The following is a 23,943-nucleotide window of genomic DNA, read 5'->3' as shown; positions in this document are numbered from 1 at the left end:
GCCACCATTTTTGGAGGGAAAATGGAGAGATGTACTGTATTGCCTCGCTGACTGCACTCAGTTTCTCACCGGCACGTACTTGACTTGGCTCGGTGACACTATTTATTTCAACAACAACAACAAAAAAACGGAGAATCTCCACTCGTCGAGAGCGCAAATCATTTATTGAAGCAATCTCATGTCATTAAAAAGTAAACAAATATCTGCGGCGGATCGTGATGCCGTGTGATTGGACCTTTGGAGCACCTCACTTTGATTAAAGGAGTTGAAAAATAAAACCAGAGATGTCTCTCTCCTCTCCCCAGGTGTTAAGGTGAGGTGAAGTTGAGAAATGCTCCAATCAAGCTCAATTACTCGGCAGGTGCAGACCACGGACACCCATTTCGCATTGACAAAAGCCATTGTCGTGACTCGGCGAGGCCATCATATCATATTCATCGTCTAAAGCTCTAAATTGATACATTTGAACACAACAGCGCCCTTTCTCAAAAACAGCTTTTGCAAATGTGCTGACCTATGAAGAGAGTGATTGAGCAATTATCGGACAGTCGTTGAGCCCCCAGAGGTGCCTTTTGTTCACAGCTTCAGTAGATAGGGGCTCAGATCATTATCAGCATGCTGCCTGTTGTTTTTCTTACACGGCCAACCTTTGGCTTGGTAGCCCCCCACACTGTGAGGATAAGGCTACACCTCCCAGCGCTACCAGGAGTCCACCTCTGTCTGTCTGTCTGTCTGTCTGTCTGTCTGTCTGTCTGTCTGTCTGTCTGTCTGTCTGTCTGTCTGTCTGTCTGTCTGTCTGTCTGTCTGTCTGTCTGTCTGTCTGTCTGTCTGTCTGTCTGTCTGTCTGTCTGTCTGTCTGTCTGTCTGTCTGTCTGTCTGTCTGTCTGTCTGTTAGAAATCTGGGGGCTACCAAACAGTGCTTCATGTGTTTGCTGCCATCATAAATATTCATGACCGAGCCAGAAACCAGCTGTTTCCTTCCAATTAAAGAGTGTGGAGATCCGCCATTTGCCAATAAATTGTTGCTGTTTAATTAATGACTCTCGTCGCTCGCCCGCCAAACAACTGAAACAATAGCCCTGCACAGAGTACAGAGATTGCCATCTGTGGAATTAGGCCCGGAAAGCATGGTGGATAACAAGGCTGGGCATAGTGGAAAAACTGGAGCCTCCGTGTATCCCTGGCCTACATCTAGGGGGTGTGAGGAGTGACGTTTTGAATGGGGAAGGAGGGAGGATTACTAGTATTACTGAATCATGAGGCTGGAGATGCTGTAGTCTGGTAGAAGCTACTGCACAGCTGTAACTGGGCTTAAAGGAGATGAGACCAATCAAGTCATCACAGACCGCCCCATATCAATGGCCATATGGGGGAAAGGTGGAGGTGGTGATGCAAACTAAAAGCATCAGGACTCAGAGAGGTGAGGAAGACAGAGAGCAGCTCTGAGGTAATTATTTGTAGGGGAGCCAAAACTATGTAGTCAATCGGTGAAGGTAGGGTAGAGTGAGAATTCACAGAGGACTTACCGTCAGGAGGCTGGGCCGGCGTGAAGTGAACAGGTTTGTCTGGAGGAGATAAAAGAGAGAGAGTGAGTTAGAAATGGGTTTTAAGTTAAGGCGAGATTCAAGGACTTTCCCATGGGGTGAACCCCAGTAATTGAGTTGCTCCAGCAAAAAGCAGAGAAGAAGATTCTCCTCTGGCTTGGGTATATCAAACAGGTTCTAATAGAGTATCTGAGGGATGGAGAGGCTCAATAGAGCCAGCTCATCAGAATGAATAGAATTTCATGATAGACGTACAATTGTCGATGGATATTTACAATTTTAATGGTCCATTCAATTCGCAAACCACACCTGACACCTATGAAAGCATCCGATAATTGGTATTTTGTGAAAAACATACTCAGGTTTTGTGTCATTATTATCTTAGTTACCACTTTCACTGACTTTTTTTTATATACCTCAAATAAGCCTAAGCGAATGAAATATCCCTTGAAGAGGACTACACAGCAAAAATAACTGATCCCATCCCACCCCCATGTCTGTTTTTTCTTTCCAATGAGTTAACTAATTGCCTTCACCCATAGATATGACATCATGACCCTGCTGCAGTAATGCATGGGTTATGTACTGTTATGATGTAATGGTGCCATGGTAGATGATGGCACAACTACATTCCTCTATCACTGGTGTCCTATAGGAACATACAAAGAGGGCATTTGTAGAGCACAGACATGCATATGCATACATACATACACCTCTAATGAAGGGTCAAGTTAATGGGGGATTGGGCGCGATGGGGCACTGTTATAGAAAATAATGAGCTTCACTTAACACACAATGACTGGAACAGCAACAAAGTGGTCTACTTTAAACCGATGCGTGAAGCATCACCAACCACTGTAAGTAGATTAGCATGCGGTTGAATCTGTCAGTGCCGTAAATGCTCTTACATCACCTGACCATAGCAAAGCATCTAAGACCCCCAGTGTTCAGTGACAGCGACCTTTACCATCTGCACTCCAACTCGCCTTTCCAAACCACTGAGCAGCCCGTGCTCGCGTCAGGCCAGCCCGCCGCACCTTTCCCCTGCGTAGGCTTGCATACCCGGGATAATGAGCAAGATAAAATCACATCACATCAATTACCCAGCTAACACATTTTCCGCCGGAGCTTCTCGCCTTCCCGGCCGTCCTCGCTCGGAGGCGTGAGGCGTCTCCGGCATCGCTCGCTACCTGACGACGGCATCACAGTTAACGGTTGCCAGTGCAGAGTTTAAATTTAGGCTCACTTACAATTGCTTGTCAACAGCTGGGCTTGAGGGAGCCAGAGAGAGAGGACGAGGGGAGAGGAGAGGAAGGGGGGGGGGGAGACGCTGTGTTTGCGACGGTGAATAATGAAGTGTCTGTTGAACTGGTTTCCGAGGCAATCATGACAGTAACAGATTTCAATCCCAGGGACTTCAAAAACAACATGGCACAACAATAGCACAGACACACACATGTAGATAAACATGTACACACACACACACACACACACTGCTCCCCTTTCCTAAAACGCAAACACACTGCAGTATTTGCCATATGGTGTCTTGGAGCACATGACAGCAAATCAACAGAATTTCCTAAATGTTTGCCAAATGTAAATGTCTCCATCTCAGTCATAATAAGAGGAGGAGATAAGGTCTCTACCACCATATCTTCCTTTCCCATCGCCGTCTGCTGTCCCTATACAACACAAACCTTTGTATGTGTATGCATGTGATTGAAGCATCCAGAACTGATTCCCGCTAGATCTAGAGCAGATCGATTAAGGCTCTGCTCTGATGTGCGTGTTTGTGTATTAGGGTGTGTTGGGGTTTGTCTATGTGCATCAGTGTGTGGTGTGAGTGTGTGTGCATGTTTCTCCTCTCTAGTAGGTGAATCACTCCCCCACAGAGTTCCAGGAACCAGGCCACAATGTGAAGAGGACAAGCTGTGTGTGGCCACGCTTCGCTCTGACCTGAGGTCTGTGTCCTCTCCTTTCTCTCGCTCCAGCTCCTCTCCAAACCAGTTTTCCATCCACACAGTAAGAGCTTTCCATGTTAATGGCGCTCTGTTCACTTCTCCCTCTCCCGTCTCTCGCTCTCTTTCTCTCTCTAGCTTGTGAGGTGGAGATGGAGTGCTCTCACTGAGTTTGTATTTAAATCTAATGGAATATGTCTGGATTAAATTGATTCAGTAACACAGAGGGGTTATAAATGAACTTCACTTTGGAACGCCCCCGTCGATGAGACAGAGGGAGAAAAGAGAGAGAGGGAGAGATAGAGGGGATGGGGGGCATTTTCAGAATTCTAAAGTGGTGCATTTTGGTTATTTTATTCAAGATCTAATGCAGTGGCATCCTTAGCCCCCGGGACGTGTCTCGTACGTGATTGAAAATCCTCAGGCTGATAATAGCTTTGTGGCGGGCTAGCATGGCTCGGAATGAAGCCTTAAACAGACGGCAGACAGACAGACAGGCAGAGGCACAGAGAGGCATACAGACAGATAAAAAGGGACATTCACAGGGATGCTTTGATGCCCGTATTCTACTAAAAGTGTATATTGTCATTTCCACGCAAAGTTCACAGCTTGATACGATACGATATCATCACCATACTTAGGTGCTGATATGATATGTATTGAGATTCTCAAGATTCTATATGTATTGCGATTCGATGTTCCAAACGTACTGCTCACTATGTCTGCTGCAGAGGGACGAGAGAGACCCATAAGCACTTTTATTTCCATCAGTCATGGAAATAAAAGTGCTGAAAACATGTTGGCTCACCATTTAAAAAGAACACGGCGAACAAGCTATAAAATGAGTTTTGGTGCACATGCAACCGACTAGAGATATATTGTCAAAAATATTATCCCAATATGTAACTGTATCGATTTTTCCGCCATCACTCCTATTTAGTCTCCGTAATGCTAATTCACGTGGGTGCAATGATGATTATACTCCAGACAGTTTTAAACACCTTCAAAGTGAAAAAAATGGAGTGTTGATTAGGCTTGAACCTTCCGCACAGGCAACTCATCTGACACGGGACTCCAGTGCTAAGAAATACGTGACACTGAATAAAGCAGTGCTATCGAACACATACTGATGTTCCTGTGGTGGCACACCTATGTGGGTGTCAGGACACAATCGGGACTCCAGTGATACTGGCGTGTTCCTATTCCCATCGCGAAGAACCAATTGACATAAAGCTGATATAAAGCTTTGAACTACTGAAAACTGTGTCATTCAGGCAAGACATAAACCAGTTATGTACAACTTTGAAGCGAGAGACAGATAGTCCCCAATGTACAACTTACAGACAATACGTCACCCCCCCAAACACACTTGTGAAATGGCAAGTTGCTGTGTCGAGCTCGCTCTCCAAAAGGTCACTCTCGTGTTGCCTAATGGTAATGTTGCTGCTCATCTACCAGCGAGCCACCAGGCGAAGCACAGACAGAAGCTTATGCACCATCATGGCATTTTCTATTCAGGCCGATAACCGCTCAAAGTGGGGACACTTTCCATGCCAAGAGCTTTTTCTAACGTCCAAAGGCATTTAATCTGGCTACTTTATCCCACAGTTCAAAGTAAATGCCAAGGCTTTGGGGGAGATAAAGGACTCAAAAGAAGGAAGCTGGGACTGTGCGTCGAGGGAAAGCTGACTTTTAACGTCTGAGATATCCCTCCACTTCATCCAGCCCCAGCCTTTCAGATAGCACCGCCAGAGGTCAAGTAGACCAGTCTTTCATATCTTTTCTCAGCAGAGTAAAATACCTGAGAGACTGTAAGGTGTTTAATAGTCTATGTAAACTAAGCGAAATCCTACTGACCCATAACTTTTCTTGTACCAAAAGCCATGCATGCATACTCTTCCGCACCCCCCTCCCCCCCACCCCGAGTATACATACACATCTGGCAAACAAATGCACTCACATATAAAGCCTTCATACTACTGACCATGACACACAAACACACATGGCTACAGGGTGACAGAGGGAGTACGTTGTATATGGGGTGCGTGAGTATGTGTGTGGTAGTACTATTGGTGGACGTACAGTTGTTGAGGAAGAGCAGCACGGCGAAGCCCAGCGTGGAGGTGGCCAGCAGGATGAGACATATGTTACAGGGGATCATAAAGTAGCGCACCACCAGGGACACCTTGTGTTGGTACATCCGGTCCCGCTCCGGGGGCGGCGTGGGGTAATGGCAGCTGGTCATACTCCACTTCCAGAGTCCGTCCGCCCGGTGGGAAGGTACGGGTAACGGGGTGGGAGAAGAAGAACCCGATGAACCAAGGAATAAAAATGACACCAGAAACGAGGGAGGACAGAATGATAGACTGGGTAATAGTTGGTAGATTCAGCCCTGAATCCAGCTGTGTTCCGCCGTGGGGAGGGAGTCGCAGTTGCTTTCAGAAAGATGCGTTGAGGAGCTTTCAATGGTTTCCAGGCAACTCATTTTGGACAGTAATAACATCCATTGGTGGGAAGAGGACAGAAGGGTGTGGGCCTGCACTGCTATAGGCCCCCAGCTGTCCACGCTACCTCCATTTTAATCCAAGTACTGGAAAGGAGATGACAACAGATTGGTGTGTACGTATGTGGAGTGAATATATGTACAGTATGAAAGTGTAAATGTGTGTGTGTGTCTCTGTTTGTGTGTGTGTGTGTGTGTGTGTGTGTGCACGTGCTAGTTCAAAAGGTGCCAAAGTTCCACAGTAACTCAACAGTAATTACAGTAAGAAGCCTCCTTGATCTCTTTGCAGCACTGGTCCACTGTTGCAAAACACACTGGTCTCCTTATTGCCCCAGGATCCCTCACAAAACAAGCCAGGTTCCGCCACACTACCACAGCATTCGTCAAGAGTAGCTGCTGGTGATTTGGCGGGGGAGCATCTTTCTTCAGCCTCCTGTGGCTGATAAACTGGGAGCTTGGGGCTAGAGCTCCGGCAGCTCTGGCGCTCTGAAGACATTCATTAGCCTCCTTTTCTTTTCCTTACAAAACGCTCCAAGGAAAACAACAACAACCGGCTCTTTGTTTTCACTTGGCTGCCCGCCGGCTTATTGTTCCTTATAGCTCTAGTCAGGACCGAAATAAAGGCAACAGCAACACGGCAATGCGACTGTCTTCTCCGAGCACGGAGCACGAAGCTTCCCCCGTCGCTGCGCACTTGTATCTAGCGTTAGCGTATTTAGCAGGGGGGCTAGTAAGCAGCTGGCCACCACTCGATTAACCATATGCTCTTAGGAGCGTGAAGGGGGTTCTTTTTTTCACCACCCACTTCCTCGGTTCAAAACACTGTGGCCCCCTTCCCCCTCGCCACTCGCATGTGGGGGCCACCCTTGGAGTCTGGAGAAAACAGGTCAGAAGAAGTAGAGAGGGAGGAAAGTTGGAGAGGGGAACAATTTACGCCCCCAGCTCTGTACCTCAACATGAGTTGTCTTCTCCTCAGCTCTGTTCCGCCTGAGTCCGGCTATACAGAGAAGCGACAAACCTCAGCCGACACACAGACTAAAGAAAACCCACAAAAGAAATGGAGAGAGAAGGAAAGAAAGAGGGGAAAAGTCTGTGCCAGATGAGAAATTAACAACAAGTCCTGAATACTTTTTCTCTTTCTTTCCTCGTGTTGTCCACCCCTGATGGCATATTCATCCAAAAACAAATCGCAAGGGGGGTCTTGTTACCGCCCTCTGTCCGAGAGTGTCAAGTTGGTTTTCTCCTTTTCAAAAAAGCAGTCGCTTATTCACCCCTTCTTCATTGAGAGTAGAAGCTGCTCAGTTGCTCATTTCACTCTCTCTCTGGCTCAGTCTCCCTCTTTTTTTCTCCTTTTTCTCAAGAATCCACTCCTTCTGTCTGTTCCTGCTCCAGAGGCTACTCCCGGTTGCTTGTCCTGGGCTTGGCTGCGGATGATCTCCTTCGAGTTGCTCCTCCGAGGGACAGGCCCATTCACTGGCAGCCAAAACAACAACTTGGAGCTTTGCGTATTCACGGAGTATTCACAGCGCACACAATCCCCAGGCAGCAGGTAGTCCACTGCGTTAATTCACTCCGCTGCTCAGCCAGCCAAGCCCTAGTCAACGAGAGAGAGAGAGTAGCCAGCCAGCGAGCTGCAGATAGAGACAGCCAGAGCAGAGCAGGAGAGCGATAAAGTGAGAGGGGAAAGAGGAAGAACAGGCGAGCGGTGGCGCCTGACATTTAGTCCACCTCTTGCGTTTTACAACAGCGGCTGAACGTGTTGTCTCCCGAGCACCGTCACTCTCCAGAGCAGCACTTCTCCCTGCCTGCCTCAACCCCAAGGAAAAGACAGCGCAGACAGGAGAGGAGAGGGGGAATGAGAGAGAGGAGCTGTCTCTAACAAAGAGGGGAGGGGGAGCAAGAGGGGGAAGGGGGAAGACAAGGGAAAATAAAAGCTTTTGGGAATACTTGGGTCATGTTGGGGTGGGAGGCAGCAACAGTGCAAGAAAAAACAAAAAAACAAGAGGGATTGGTCTCTTAAAAATGTCACCCACATCCTCGTTAAATCTGAATCAGAAAGAAAACGACCCATTAAGGTCAGAATCAATCCTAAGGTTTATAACACACACACACACACACAGAAACAAATTTAATGAAGTGAAAGCAGAAAAATAAACCATGGGGGAATACGATCATGTACATTTAGGTCAATCAAATATTGTCCAATTTGCAAACGCTAATTTGGCCAATACACTTCCAATCTACTGGCAACATGCTTCTGTAAAACCTCATTCTATATGCTACACATGAATAAGCCCATATTCAATTAAAATCATATTCAAACTGGGGATTTTTGTATTCCACGCTCACTTTCATGACACCGTGCCACATGTTTGTCCCCCCTTCCCCCCCCCGTGTCAAATAAGAGAAGAATAACTCAAATAAATATTTTTATATTCAGCAGGGCTGGCGACTGATCTGAGGAGAAAAAATATGCACCTAATCCATAGCATGTAATTTTATGCGCTTTTTAAAAAATAAATGTATTTTTTCTGTTCGATACTTATAATGAGGTCAAAATTGTGGGGCGGTCACGGCTTGTTTTAAAACCCACCGTACATCAATATCTACTTACACCAACAATGACAAGTGATCATCCGAGCAGGGCAGATGCAAAGCGGTATATATCATAAAGTATTTATGTTATTTTACTCTCCATCTCACTCTCTGTCTCTTTTCCCCCACACCCTCTGCCTCACATGAACGCACACATACACGCACACGTACGCACACGCACACACACGTACGCACGCACGCGCACACACACACGCGCACACACACGTACGCACGCGCACACACACGACGACACATTAACGAATACACCCACGGTGATGCATAAAGTAGCTTGATTTATACAGAAAACGCATGAGGAAACAATCCCATTGTGTCTTTTACACTAACCCTTCACATTTCTCTCTCAAACACACAGAAAATACAAATTTCTTTCAGTCTCTCTCTGACACACACACTCATACATGTACGCGCACACACACACACACACACACACATGATGGGGATCTGCTCTGGTTAACCATCACAAGTAATTTATCTCTTTGGACGAGGTCTTGTCCCTGTATTGTTTGGCCCCGCGGGGACCCCTTACCCTGTAGTCTGGAGGTAAACTCCCAGAGAACACAAGGTCACCCAGGTCTCAGTCACCCTGGAGGGGGAAGGCATTGTTCAACCACTAGCTGCAGCTTGCATCCCAGGGCTCAGCTATGCCCTCACAGAACAACATGATACCCTAGCCAGGTAGGTTACTCCAGCCCAGACGTCTGCTTAAGCCTGTCTCTCAGGACATGGTACGCAAAAGCAACAATCTCATTATCTTCCTACAGTGACCTAAAGTACCTAAACCATACAGAATCCATTCAATAGAGGGCGCCACCAAGCTGCTGCTCTTCTGAGCCACTCACTGTAGTGCCAACATGACCCAAATAGAATCCTCTGTTCACATCAAAGCTCGTCTCTGATCCATTTTTAATGCGTTGATATCGCGAAAGGTTAACATCTCTCTCAGAGTGCTTTGAAATGCCAATTTCCATAAAGCAGCCAAAGGAGTTGGACTGACTCCCTCTTTAACATGATGACGGTCCAACCAAAAGTAGTTAGCATGCAGTTTGTGTTATGTCTCTGTATTCTCGGTGGGTTGCACCGTTTGCATGGGTGACTGGTGACAAAAAGAATGTGGGATCAGATGTGAGAGCAGTCGAGCACACGTCCTGGTCGTCCAGACGACCAACGTCTCGAGCTAATTGATCAAAGGCCGTATGAAACAGCTGTACACCAACCCGAGTAACAACTTAGATTACGGTAAAATGGGGCTTAGGGACGTTTGTGTTCAATGTTTTAGTGTGCAGTGTACAGTTGCAACACGTAGACAGGGTGTCTGCAATGTGACATGAATTGAAGATGAGAAATACGCTGTCCATAATAACCCAAAAGGAAGCAGGGACGAGGAAAGTGGAGTGATGAGACATGTTTGAGCTAAATTGAGATAAAAATTGCCATGTGAATCCAGCCATGCTGTCAAACCCATGGAGAGACGCCCAGACGTTCTGCCCTATACAGTTTCACTAGCAGGTGGGCCAATTGTCTTGCTTCAGTATTACCTCCAATCACCATAAATTACAGCGTTCTGGTTTCCAGCAGATTCCCAGACTTCCCAGTCAACAGGGTGTCCAAGCTGCCGTCCACAAATCCGGATAGAGGGAGGGATTGGATATTGATAGGGAATGGGGTGCGGGGGGCGGGGGACAAGCCAGAGCCAGGGGCCCTTGCAGCTGTGCATGTCTAATGTCATTATCCTTCATTGGGTTTAGGAGTGGCAGAGAAATAGAGAACAGAACAGACAGATCAGTTCTAAAGACAGGATGGTGTTGTTACGCTTGGGGCTAGTGATCAACTGTGTGATCTAAGTGGGAACAGGGATGCACCAATGTTCCAAAGCAGGGTGGTCTCTTCTTAACAACATGACTCACGCCATGACACACACACAGGACAGTGAGTGACGTCGTCGTTCCTTCAGTTGCGCTCAACGAGCGTGACGGTAATGCCCAAGGCTGATCTCAGCCCACTCCCATTGCAGAAGAAACTGGAGCTGATCCGGGTTAAACTTTGCTTCTGTTTAATAGCCATTCTTGTCTCATTTACCAGCTGTTTACAGTTGACCCTGGCTCAGAATGCAGTGAAAAGCTGATCCTGGATAATTTAATTGTTATGACGTTATTGTATTGCTGGCTGGATTGTTGCTATGGGTTGTTATTCAGTCTTCTGCTGTCTGTAACTGATCCTAGTTCAGTTACTACTCCTCACCACCAGCACAGGCCTCCAGTCATCACCTCCCTCCCCCTCTCTTCTTCCAATAGCCCCATCTCCACATCTGTCTCAGCAGACCGCCCAAGTAAGATTTTATTTATTTATTTAACCTTTATTTAACTAGGCAAGTCAGTTAAGAACACATTCTTATTTACAATGACGGCCTAGTGGGTTAACTGCCTTGTTCAGGGGCACAACGACAGATTTTTACCTTGTCAGCTCGGGGAGTCGATCTAGCAACCTTTCGGTTACTGGCCCAACACTCTAACCACAAGGCTACCTACCACCCAGAATAGCTGGGCACGGCTGAGATCTCCCACGCCATTGTGGCAGTAACCTGAAGACTGATCCAGGGCCAGTACTGAGCCCCCTAGGCATCCCCGCCACTACTGCTACACTACTCTGCTAATGGAGAGGAACTAACCAGCAACAGCCACTCATTCATTAGCCCTCTGCTTCCTCAACCACCTCCCCCTCCCTCTTCATCAGTGCTAACAACAATAATGATCTGAGCATTTAATACCCTCCACGCTCTGTCGACTCAAACTGTTTATTCATTTTTTATCCCCAGCACTTTTCCCTTAATGGCCCTTAAAGAAATTATTCCAATGGTTGTGCAATAAGAGAAAAAGAAAAAGGGAGAGGGGTAACAGAGGAAAGAACTGCGGGAGCTTTGCTGCTAGCGCCAAGCTAGTTGGAGACTGATGCTCTTCCATGTGGCGGACATGTGGAGTGTGATCCAGCGTGGCACTGGAGGATGGGGTGGTGTGTGTCAGGGTACAGGGAGTGTCGGTGATCCACGGAGAGAGCAGTTGTTGTTGGCTCAGACAGCCTTGACAATGGGTAGGTACAGTGATGGAGCTGGGGGCTGATTCAGGTGTCAGTCTCTGGCCCAGGCAGCGATCTGTCAACCAGGGCCACATTAGGGTGAAGTTACACAGTCTGCGCCAGGGGTGTACTGCCCAATTCCTCCAGTTCCATAGTCCTGCTGGCTAATTGCTATCGTTAGTCACCTGGTACTTCCTTGATCAATGATTGTCATTGGTTGGCTGGTGGCTGCATGCACCTGGTTTCCCAGGGAGAAGGCAAATGAAAACCAGCAGGAGCTGGTGGACCGTTGCTAGGCACCCCTGGTCTATGTCATGGATACTGATTTAAAGTGCATGATGTTCAAGTCATCAGATAGACATAAGTAGATGTTGTGTTGTTATGTTAATGAGCGGTGTGAGATGCTGATTGGCCACGGTGGTTCACCTGACAGGTTCCTCCCTGACAATGACCTCTGTGGTCAGAGTACTATGGGGTAGATTGAGGGGGTATACCAAGGGTCAAGGGTCAGGGAGAGAGGTTGTGAAATGCAGAGGGGCGGGCAACAGCGTCGAGTAGCAGCGCTGCAAGCGATAAATTAAAGTAAATGTTGAAATGTCAGATGGCTGCTGGGGAGATGTCCAAAGCAAACAATCCAAATGGCACGAGGGATATCTACTGCCCACACACAGCACAGGAAGAACCTGCTGGACCAAATCAAAATGTGATAATCTATTTATCATATACCATACAGGATTCACTCACCAAGAGTAAGAAAACAGTTGACTAGTGTGACATTAAAAATCTTTCACATTTTTATGTTTTGACAGTACATCAAAAACACTGATTTACCTCGACTCTCGGTGACATAGCACGTCCATATGTACACACACACACACACACACACACACACACACACACACACACACACACACACACACACACACACACACACACACACACACTTGAGCCACTTTTTACTTTAGTTGACAGTGACAAGCTATTATATACTGGGAGCCTTTCATTTGCATTTACAGTAATGAACTCTCTCTCCTCTCTCTCTCATCCCTCTTTCTCTCTATCCTCTACTTGCTGCTCATTCTCCGTCAAGCCAGATCCTCTTAGATAGAGGGCAGAGAGGGAATCTTAATTGGCACACAATCCCCATCGTTGAGAAGCCGTCCAAGAAGAAATGGTTATAAATGATTTACATTCCTAATCAAACGCCTCGCATTCAGCTTCTCTTGCAAGACGGCTTCTTTGTGTTTTTGTAAATAATTCCCAGTCCTTTTAACAGGCTACTGCGAAATGAGGCCAGGGTTGAAAGTAGAAGAAGACGAAGAGAGGAAGAAGATGCAGGATTATGGCACCGTAGTTGACGAAATGAAACATATGAAACACACTGACACTGTGAAGAAACGTGTTTCGCTACAAGAGCCACAGCACAAACCCATGTCCAGTGTAGAGGTTTCTCCCTCTGTCTGTTGTTGTGACAACGGTAGACTGAGCTAGGAGGTCGGCAGGTCGCGTTGACACAGGTGTTCTGGACACGGAGGTAAACAGGGTCGCTCCATTAGCCCAGAGACAGGCTGTTGCCGGGCGGAGGGTGAATCAGCCTGAATACAGCTAGAAGACAAGAATATATCTTCCTAACCTTGAGACACACCAACTGTCTATCAAATAAGATCCTACAGGCAACTGTGTGCAGATGGACGGAAACACACACTCACAGACACACAGTGGGGTGCACCCATTCCTCAGACATTCATTGGGTAGTAGTTTTAAACAGACTTTAGGGTTTATGCCTTACAACATGACCAGCTATACTGTGGTAAAGAAGCTATAGGGAATCTGAATAGCAGATTCGGTTTGCATTCCAGTCACTGTGTCCTCTGATCAACAGCAAATGAAAAATCTCAAACAATTGCCAGAATTCCCGATAGGACATGTACAACATTCAAGTTGCAGAGGTTTTTCTGGAAACAGCAATTCCAGGCTTCATCACTGAACTGCATCAATGCGGAAAAGACGAGACGTAACAAAAACAATTTGTCCTGAATCAATAGAAAACAGCACGTAGGGTGTTGAGTGTGTCGGCACTTGGGGCACTCCACGCAGGCCCTTTCAGATTGTTGGAGATTCCCCCTGGGTGTTAACCAAGACCTTTATCGCATGCGGAGGGAGTTGTAAGGGGAAGAGAGATGGGAGAGGGAGAAGTACTGTACATCATTACATGATCTCCATTACTTCTCACTCTCCGTCTTCATCACCTCACACCACGACAGCTGTGACTCAATCAGCGGTGAGAACGCGCTACTGCACCGCCGTTCACTAGTCTATATTCGAGAGGAAAACTGATACACGAGGCAAATGATGAGGAACAACAACGGTCAAAACCATGACGACGACTGAGGCAGTTGCGTAGTTAGACAGAGCCCTGCAGACGAGTGGCAGACTGGAGTGGGTAGTTAAGCCGGGAGTGAAAACAATGTGGGGCGGGGACAGAACCGTTAACATGAGGCAAATTTCACAACGCACTTGAAAATCTACTGTAGCTGGCCCCAGAGAGGGGACACAACGTGTGGCAACGTGTGGTTTGTTAATTAAGCAGATAAAAGGTGAAACTGAGGCCTGCATGGATGTAAAGAGAGTAAATCATTCACACACCTAGAAGATCATAACACGGCAGAAGTCACACACCACCTGTCACCACGCATACACGCGCACGTACAGTATGCAAGTACGCACACACTGTCTACATCAATCAAATGTAGTTACTATTCCAACAACTTCAATATGGTTGTCTCCATCATATCCTTGTCTAATCATAAAACTACAGCAGATAGAACCTATAGGCCTCTCTACCTCATAGATTTACGTGCCCTTATCTGACGTGGAAGCGGGGTTGAATTATTGCACTGTTGCTACGGTAACACAGTATGCAGAAACAGTGGTGTGGCCAGAAATATGCTAATTTGTAAAATTCAGTTACGTATCGGGATATTCTTTTTGACAATATATCTCAATATATCTGTTCTCTGTCTTCTTTTTAAATGGTGAGCCAATATGATTTTACAACTTTTATTTCCATGACTGGGTCTCTCTCGTCTCTCTGCAGCAGACATATAGTGAGCAATACGTTTGGAACATCGAATCTCAATATCGAATCACAATACATATAAAATCGGGAGAATAACAATACATATCGTATCGGCACCTACAGTGCCTACGGGAAAGTATTTAGACCCCTTGATATTTCCACATTTTGTTACGTTACAGCCTTAATCTAAAATGGATTAAAAAATATACAAAAATCCTCAGCAATCTATACACAATACCGCATAATGACAAAGCGAAAACAGGTTTTTATACATTTTTGCAAATGTATAAAAAATACAAAACAGAAATACCTAATTTACATAAGTATTCAGACCCTTTGCTATGAGACTCAAAATTGAGCTCAGGTGCATCGTGTTTCCATTGGTCATCCTTAAGATGTTTTACCTATGGTAAACTGATTGGACATGATTTGGAAAGACACACACCAGTTGACAGTGCATGTCAGAGCAAAAACCAAGCCATAAGGTCGAAGGAATTGTCCGTAGAGCTCCGAGACAGGATTGTGTCAAGGCACAGATCTGGGAAAGGGTACCAAAACATTTCTGCAGCATTGAAGTTCTGCAAGAACACAGTGGCCTCCATCATTCTTAAATGGAAGAATTATGGAACCAGAGATGGCCACCCGGCCAAACTGAGCAATCGGGAGAGAAGGGCCTTGGTCAGGGAGGTGACCAAGAACCCGATGGTCACTCTGAAAGAGCTCCAGAGTTCATCTATGGAGATGGGAGAACCTTCCAGAAGGACATCCATCTCTGCAGCACACCACCAATCAGGTCTTTATGGTAGAGTGGCCAGATGGAAGCCACTCCACAGTAAAAGGCACATAATAGCCCGCTTGGAGTTTGCCAAAAGGCATCTAAAGACTCTCAGACCATGAGAAACAAGATTCTCTTGTCTGATGAAACCAAGATTAAACTCTTTGGCCTGAATGCCAAGTGTCACGTCTGGAGGAAACGTGGCACCATCCCTACAGTGAAGCATGGTGGTGGCATCATGCTGTGGGGAGGTTTCTCAGCGGCAGGGACTGGGAGACTAGTCAGGATCGGGGCAAAGATGAACGGAGCAAAGTACAGAGAGATCCTTGATGAAAACCTGCTCCAGAGCGCTCAGGACCTCAGACTGGGGCGAAGGTTCACCTTCCAAAAAAACAATGACCCTAAGCACACAGCCAAGACAAAGCAGGAGTGGCTTCGGGACAAGTCTCTGAATGTTCTTGAGTGGCCCAGCCAGAGCCCGGACTTGAACCCGATCGAACATCTCTGGAGAGACCTGAAAATAGCTGTGCAGCAACGCTCCCCATCCAACCTGACAGAGCTTGAGAGGATCTGCAGAGAAGAATGGGAGAAACTCCACAAATACAGATGTGCCAAGCTTGTAGAGTCATACACAAGAAGACTCGAGGCTGTAATCACTGCCAAAGGTGCTTCAACAAAGTACTGAGTAAAGGGTCTAAATACTTATGTAAATGTCATATTTGAAAAATATATATATATTTCTTTATTAGCAACATTTTCTAAAAACCTGTTTTTGCTTTGTCATTATGGGGTATTGTGTGTAGATTGATGAGGGGTAAAAACAATTTAATCCATTTTAGAATAAGGCTGTAACCTAACAAGATGTGGGAAAAGTTAAGGGGTCTGAATACTTTCCAAAGACACTGTAAGTATCATGAAATACTGTATTGTGAGGTCCCTGGCAATACCCAGCCCTAATTTATAGCCAATGCAAAGGGGGCCGCTTGGCATGACACACAACTGCAAGGTGATTTCGATAATATGGGTCAGTGTCACCATATTTATATGAGCCAAACATAAAGGAAAACATTTGCCACCTCTTCTCTGTCGTTCATCTCCCTCTATCCTAACACCTGCAGGCATTTGCATTCTGTCGGCTTTGCTTCTTCCCTTTCATTTCTTTCTCCCATGCACTACATTTCCTGCATGATAACGTAGCGGCAATTTTATCACTGGCATAGCACAGAGGCAGTGGATAATGCCTTATGCATCCAAATCTCAGCTTTTCCAAAAGCCTACTTTCCTTTTCTCTTACCTCCCTCCCCCATTTCGTCTCTCTTTACACCTCTCGAGTTTCACATCGACATCTCACTAGTGACAATCAAATCCAGAATTTGTCATCTGACCCCAGAAATCCTCCTTCTCTCCAAACTCACAACCCTTTTGGGAAAACCCACCCTGATCATGTGACTGGCCTCTCCAAGGCAACAAATGAGTTCCATGGCCTCTCTGCTCACTTCAGTGTCACAGCTCACTCATCATGTGATCTCTGTCACCACCCATATAAGTAGACCACCTCGGAACCTCTCAACAGGGTTTGCCATTACTTGTTCATTATTGTTCATGGAGGCAGGCTGAGGCACGAACACAGTGCAGGAAAATGCAGGTCTGGATGTGTGTGATGTAGTGTGTGATTGAGGATCTGGGGCACCCCCCTTTAAGTGGTAAAAATAGACCCGGTTAAAGGGAAGAGGCTCATCAGGGCTCATTAGTGTGTGATGAATGAGGTGGCTGAGGTGGCTCGGCTAGGGGACCTAATGCTGTTATTATGCCCCGCCAGCGGTGGACAACCTGGGGCCTCGGGGGGTAGGGTGGGGTGGATGGTGCTGGGGGTTGTAGACCTGTGGTTTACAGTTCCCTGCCTCCTTGCTCCTACAGACTCTGAGTAAAGCTCTCTATTTCATCAGAGAGGGGGAGGGGGCACGTACAGTATACACACACGAATACTCACTCACACACACACACACACACACACACACACACACACACACACACACACACACACACACACACACACACACACACACACACACACACATAAACAGAGACACACAAGCATGCGCACACATGGGCGTGGACACACACATGTTCAGAGAGACACACACACAGACCAACTGCCGGCAATCAGATCTCAGGGGAAAAGGGGAGCCAGAGACGGGAGAGAGAGAGACAGAGAGAGAGGGATGGAGGAGGCAAATTAGAGGGGAGTTGAAAGAGCACAGCAGTAGATATAGTGAGCATGGGAGAGAAAGAGTGTGGGGGGAGGTCAAAAAGGCCATTTTGTGTGTGTGTGTGTGTGTGTGTGTGTGTGTGTGTGTGTGTGTGTGTGTGTGTGTGTGTGTGTGTGTGTGTGTGTGTGTGTGTGTGTGTGTGTGTGTGTGTGTGTGTGTGTGTGTGTGTGTGTGGTCGTTAGCAGCCTCTGTCAGAGAGGAGAGAGATGGAGGGAGGAAGAGGACAGAGAGAGAGACTGGACTAAGATGAAAAGGTAAACCGAGGAGAATGAGAGAGGGAGACAGAGAAAGAGAAGAAAACACAAGGGAGCTAGAAAGGCAGCGTGAGGCTGAGGCTGAGGAAAGCCAAGCAAAGGACTCCGAGGGGGAGGGTGGTGAGAAGAGACAGAGAATAATGCACTAGTGTGAGTCAGCCTGCCAGAGAGAGAGGGAGACAGAGAGAAGGAGAGAGAGGGAGACAGAGAGAAGGAGAGGGAGAGACAGAGAGAGAGAAGGAGAGGGAGAGACAGAGACAGAGAGAGAGAGAGAGAGAGAGAGAGAGAGAGAGAGAGAGAGAGAGAGAGAGAGAGAGAGAGAGAGAGAGAGAGAGAGAGAGAGAGAGAAATTGAGCAGTGTAAGCTTTCAGCTAGGCTTGGGCGGTATACATGAAAGTTCACATGCATTTCTGCAAAAAAAAATGCATTTTGATAAAATAAAATAAAGTTTATGTTCAAACGGCTCTCCTGTGAAGTAGTGACCTGCGACATACGCCTAGTTTCCTGAAACGGGTCACATATATGTTATTTCATTTTCAGTTTTGATGTCTTCACTATTATTAGTAAAAATAAAGAAAAACCCTTAAATGAGTAGGTGTGTCCAAACTTTTGACTGATACTGTATATGTAAAACTATGAGCTGGATTGCGTGTCAGCAATTAGTTTATTTTCGTTTGTGCTTGTTAGCATATCTAGCTATCAGCCTCCATGGAAATTTGCTATTACTTGTGCTAATTTTGTTAGCATTCTGGCAATAGGCGCCCAATGGGCTTTTGTTATGTTTTTTGGCGCTCCCTTGTGTACTAAGCCGGTAATACTGTAAATCCCGGGGTGAGAATCTGGATACAGCCCAACCCTACTATCAGCCCCAGCTGTCTTTTTGTGGAGTGTGTGTGTGCACATGTGCATGTGTGTGTCATGTGTGTGAGTGCATGAGCCTGTAAGTCTGTCCTTTCAGTGTGTTGTGTGCATAATCTTGTGCATGTGTGTATTTCTGGCAAGCCTGGGAGTTCATGTCAGCTCATCACTATGTGGCTCTGGCAGACAAGCAGCTAGCCAGGCAGGCAGGGTTAGCTTGTGAGACAGTCCCAGAGGGGGCTCGCAATCCTGGGGTAGAGGGCCTCCGTCCACTGGCCAGGCCTCCTGCTACAGCCTGGACATGGTCCAGGACCTTTCGCTCCTAGACCCATCTGGACCAAGGCTAGCAGGCGCCAGAGCCAGAACCTGCATTTCCTCTGGGACTAAGCAGCTAGTAGTGCTCTCACTGGCTCTTGGAGGTGAGGCAGGCTAGTTATGCTAGTGCCAAGAATCACAGTCAGTTATTCTAACTATTTAGATATTACATGACCCTGCTATTATGCTAACTGTTTAGCTTATTACATGACACTGCTATTATGCTAACTGTTTAGCTTATTACATGACCCTGCTATTATGCTAACTGTTTAGCTTATTACGTGACACTGCTATTATGCTAACTGTTTAGCTTATTACATGACCCTGCTATTATGCTAACTGTTTAGCTTATTACATGACCCTGCTATTATGCTAACTGTTTAGCTTATTACATGACACTGCTATTATGCTAACTGTTTAGCTTATTACGTGACACTGCTATTATGCTAACTGTAATACTTATGAATGTGCACCAAATCCGCTATGTATGCCATATCAACAATAAAGGCATGTACTTTTACAATCCCAATTTATTGAGGGATTTAGGATTCAAAGCCTTGCAATACAGAACATAACCTTGATTCTCCCTTTCAGTAGTCTGTCATTGTACGTACACAAACCACTGGGTCAATACGTTGACTCATCGGTCAATCCACCATCTGCCCACCTTGGTCAATAAAAAAGCACCCCGATCCTTTTAGCTCTTGGCTCCATTCCATGGTAGAAGAAGAAAAAAAACACTCTCTAGTCAATCTAGCACTACGCTCTTCCACCTCACGCGTCATTCTCCATTCTGTCGATCGATCACAAAACACGATTTTTAATTGCAACTGACAGGTACAGCTAGAGAAGAACAACCACCATTTATGCCTTCTATTTATGTGTCTTTCACCATTTTATCGATCAGACAGCTAGATTCTAATAGTCAGGTAGGCTACAGCTAGAAAAGAACGATGACCATTTACCCCCTCACTCTTTAGTCCGACTCCCTCTCACACGTCACTCTCCGTTCCATAGGTCAGGCAGTTAGAGAGTAATAGACAGGTACAGCTAGAGAATTTATTTTTATCACCTCACTCTTGCCATTGTAGTTCTACATTTCCCCCCTCCCTCCCCCCTAACTTATCGCTCTCCTCCGTTCTATCAATCAGACGGCAACATTTAAGTAGACCGGGTACAGCTGAAAAAAAATAATAACTTTACTCTAGTTATTATAGCTGTATGTCTCCCTTCCCTTTTCTCTCAATGTATCATTCTCAATTCAATCGATCAGACAGCTTATAATAGACAGGTACAGCTGGTCCCCTCGGCAGACAGCGGAGTGGCCCGGGAATAGGGTCGGCATATTGAAATGAACAAATGAAGATGTCTTCCTGGGAGAGCGAGAGAGAGAGGGGGGAGAGGGTGGCTCTTTGGTAAAAGGATATTGTCTCTCAGAGGCTGAGGGCCCTCCGAATAATTCACCCGGAAATACATTTCCATCACCTCATTCATCTTTTCCCCTTTCCCTGTCTCTCTCGGTCACTCTCTCTCTCTCTCTGACACACCACTGCTTTGCCACACACCCAGCTGTTAATTTGCTAACAAAGGACATTATTGTACCATCAGATTTGTATTTGTATTTATTATGGATCCCCATTAGCTGATGCCAAGGCAGCAGCTACTCTTCCTGGGATCCAGAAAAATGAAGGCAGTTATACATTTTAAAAACATTACAATACATTCACAACAGATTAAGTGTGTGCCCTCAGGCCTCTACTCTACTACCACATATCTATAACACAAAATCCATGTGTACATGTGTGTATAGTGCGTATGTTATTGTGTGTTTGTATGCATGTGTCTATGTTTGTGTTGCTTCACAGTCCCCACTGTTCCATAAGGTGTATTTTCATCTGTTTTTGAAATCAAATTTTACTGCTGGCATGAGTTACTTGATGCGGAATAGATTTCCATGTAGCCATGGCTCTATGTAGTACTGTGCGCCTCCCATAGTCAGTTCTGGACTTGGGGACTGTGAAGAGCGCTCTTGTGGCATGTCTTGTGGGGTATGCATGGGTGTCCGAGTTGTGTGCCAGTAGTACAAAAAGACAGCTCAGTGCATTCAACATGTCAATACCTGTCACTAATACAAGTAGTGATGAAGTCATTCTCTCCTCCACTTTAAGCCAAGAGGGATTGACATGTATGTTAATGTTAATGTTAGCTGTCTGTGTACATCCAAGGGCCAGCCGTGCTGCCCTGTTCTGAGCCAATTGCAATTTTCCTAAATCCCTCGACAGCAGTCCAGGTGCAACAAAACTAGGGCCTGTAGGATCTGCCTTGCTGATAGTACCTTTAAGAATGCAGAGCAGGGCCTCCTGAGTTGCACAGTGGTCTAAGGCACTGCATCGCAGTGCTAGTTGTGCCACTAGAGATTCTGTGTTCGAGTCTAGGCTCTGTTGCACGCGACCATGACCGGGAGACCCATGGGGTGATGCACGTGCACTAGCGACTCCTGTGGCGGGTCAGGCGCAGTGCACGCTGACACGGTCGCCAGGTACACAGTGTTTCCTCCGACACATTGGTGCGGCTGGCTTCCGGGTTAAGTGTGCACTATGTCAAGAAGCAGTGCGGCTTGTTTGGGTTGTGTTTGGAGGACGCACGGCTCTCGACCTTCGCCTCTCCCGAGTCTGTACGGGAACTGCAGCAATGAGGCAAGACTGTAACTACCAAATGGATACCACGAAATTGGGGAGAAAACGGGGTAAAAAAAATATTTAAAAGAAATAAGAATGCAGAGCTGCGCTTTATTATAGACAGACCACCCATTCTGAAACTAACTGCAGCTCTTTGTTAAGTGTTTCTGTCATTTTAAGTCGCTGTGGTAGCTGACGTGTATAGTGTTGAGTCATCCGCATACAGAGACTTTACTCAAAGCCAGTGGCATGTCGTTAGTAAAGATTGAAAAAAGTAAGGGGCCTAGAAAGCTGCCCTGGGGAATTCCTGATTCTACCTGGATTTTGTTGGAGAGGCTTCCATTAAAGAACACCTTCTGTGTTCTATTAGACAGGTAACTCTTTATCCACAATATAGCAGGGGGTGTAAAGCCATAACACATATGTTTTTCCAGCAGCAGACTATGATCGATAATGTCAAAACCTGAACTGAAGTCTAAAAAAACTGCCTCCACAATCTTTTTAGAATACATTTCTCTCAGCCAATCATCAGTAATTTGTTTAAGTGCTGTGCTTGTTGAATGTCCTTCCCTATAAGTGTGCTGCAAGTCTGTTGTCAATTTGTTTACTGTAAAATAGCATTGTATCTGTTCAAACACAATTTGTTCCAAAAGTTTACTAAGGGTGGGTAACAGACTGATTGGTTGGCTATTTGAGCCAGTTAAGGGAACTTTACTATTCTTAGGTAGGGTAATAACTTTTTCTTCCCTCCAGGCCTCAGGGCACACACTTTCTAGTGGGCTTAAATTAAAGATATGGCAAATAGACGTGGCAATATCGTCCGCTATTATCCTCAGAAATTGTTCATCCAACTCGTCAGACCCCGGTGGCTTGTCATTGTTGACAGACAACAATCATTTTTTCACCTCTTCCACATTTACTTTATGTAATTCAAAATAACAATGCTTGTCTTTCATAATGTGGTCAGATATACTTGGATGTGTAGTGTCAGCATTTGTTGCTGGCATGTCATACCTAAGTTCCTCTAATCTTCCACATACGTCTCGTGTCTGAGCCGTTGAATTGCGACTCCACTTTGTCTCGATACTGACGTTTTTGATTGTTTGATTGCCTTGCGGAGGGAATGACTACTCTGTTGGTATTCTGCCATATTCCCTGTCACCTTGCCATGCTTAAATGCGGTGGTTTGTGCTTTCAGTTTTGAGCGAATGCTGCCATTTATCCACGGTTTCTGGGTAGGTTTTAATAGTCACAGTGGGTACAACACCTCCTATACACTTCTTGATAAACTCAGTCACGGTCTCAGTGTACACGTCCACTGGAACATATCCCAGTCTGCGTGATCAAAACAATCTTGAAGTGTGGATTCCTTTTGGTCGGACCAGTGTTGAATAGTCCTTAGTACTGGTACTTCCTGTTTGAGTTTCTGCCTATAGGAAGGGAGGAGCAAAATGGAGTCGTGGTCAGATTTGCCGAAAGGAGGGCAGGGGAGGGCCTTGTATGCATCCCGGAAGTTAGAGTAACAATGGTCTAGTGTTTTTGCAGCGCGAGTGCTACAGTCGATATGTTGATAGAATTTAGTTAGCATTTTTTGCAAATTTGCTTTGTTAAAATCCCAAGCTATAATGAATGCAACCTCAGGATATATGGTTTCCAGTTTGCATAAAGTCCAGTGAAGTTCCTTGAGGGCCATCGTGGTATCTGCTTGAAGGGGGAAATACACGGCTGTGACAATAACTAAAGAGAATTCTCTTGGGAGATAATATGGTCGGCATTTGATTGTGATATATTCTAGGTCAGATAAACAAAAGGACTTGAGTTTCTGTATGTTATTACAATTACACCATGAGTCGTTAATCATGAAACATACACCTCCGCCCTTCTTCTTCCCAGAGAGATGTTTATTCCTGTTGGTACGATGACAGTATATCCCGACAGAGCCATGGTTTCCCTGAAACAGAGTATGTTACAATCCCTGTTCTCGTCAACTTTGTTATCTAGGGACTGAACATTAGCGAGTGATA

At 46.0% G+C, this 23,943-nt stretch overlaps 1 protein-coding gene across 7 annotated transcripts in view; it reads right to left on the bottom strand.

Moving 5' to 3' along the window:
* agrn (agrin) overlaps nt 1–23,943 on the bottom strand; it is a 280,235-nt gene that overhangs the window by 148,654 nt on the left and 107,638 nt on the right. For 5 of the 7 annotated variants that reach the window (XM_071371598.1, XM_071371600.1, XM_071371601.1 and 2 more), the window contains one exon: nt 1,527–1,565. In XM_071371598.1, coding sequence (XP_071227699.1) covers nt 1,527–1,565 — 39 coding nt within the window. Of the gene's footprint in view, nt 1–1,526; nt 1,566–5,584; nt 7,839–23,943 lie in introns of those variants that run through there. The other 2 variants (XM_071371602.1, XM_071371605.1) reach the window with 2 other exon arrangements.

This window comes from Salvelinus alpinus, chromosome 28, assembly GCF_045679555.1.
Source record: "Salvelinus alpinus chromosome 28, SLU_Salpinus.1, whole genome shotgun sequence".
NCBI lineage: Eukaryota > Metazoa > Chordata > Actinopteri > Salmoniformes > Salmonidae > Salvelinus > Salvelinus alpinus.
Note: the sequence above shows the minus strand (reverse complement) of the source record. Positions and strands in the feature narration are given on the sequence as shown.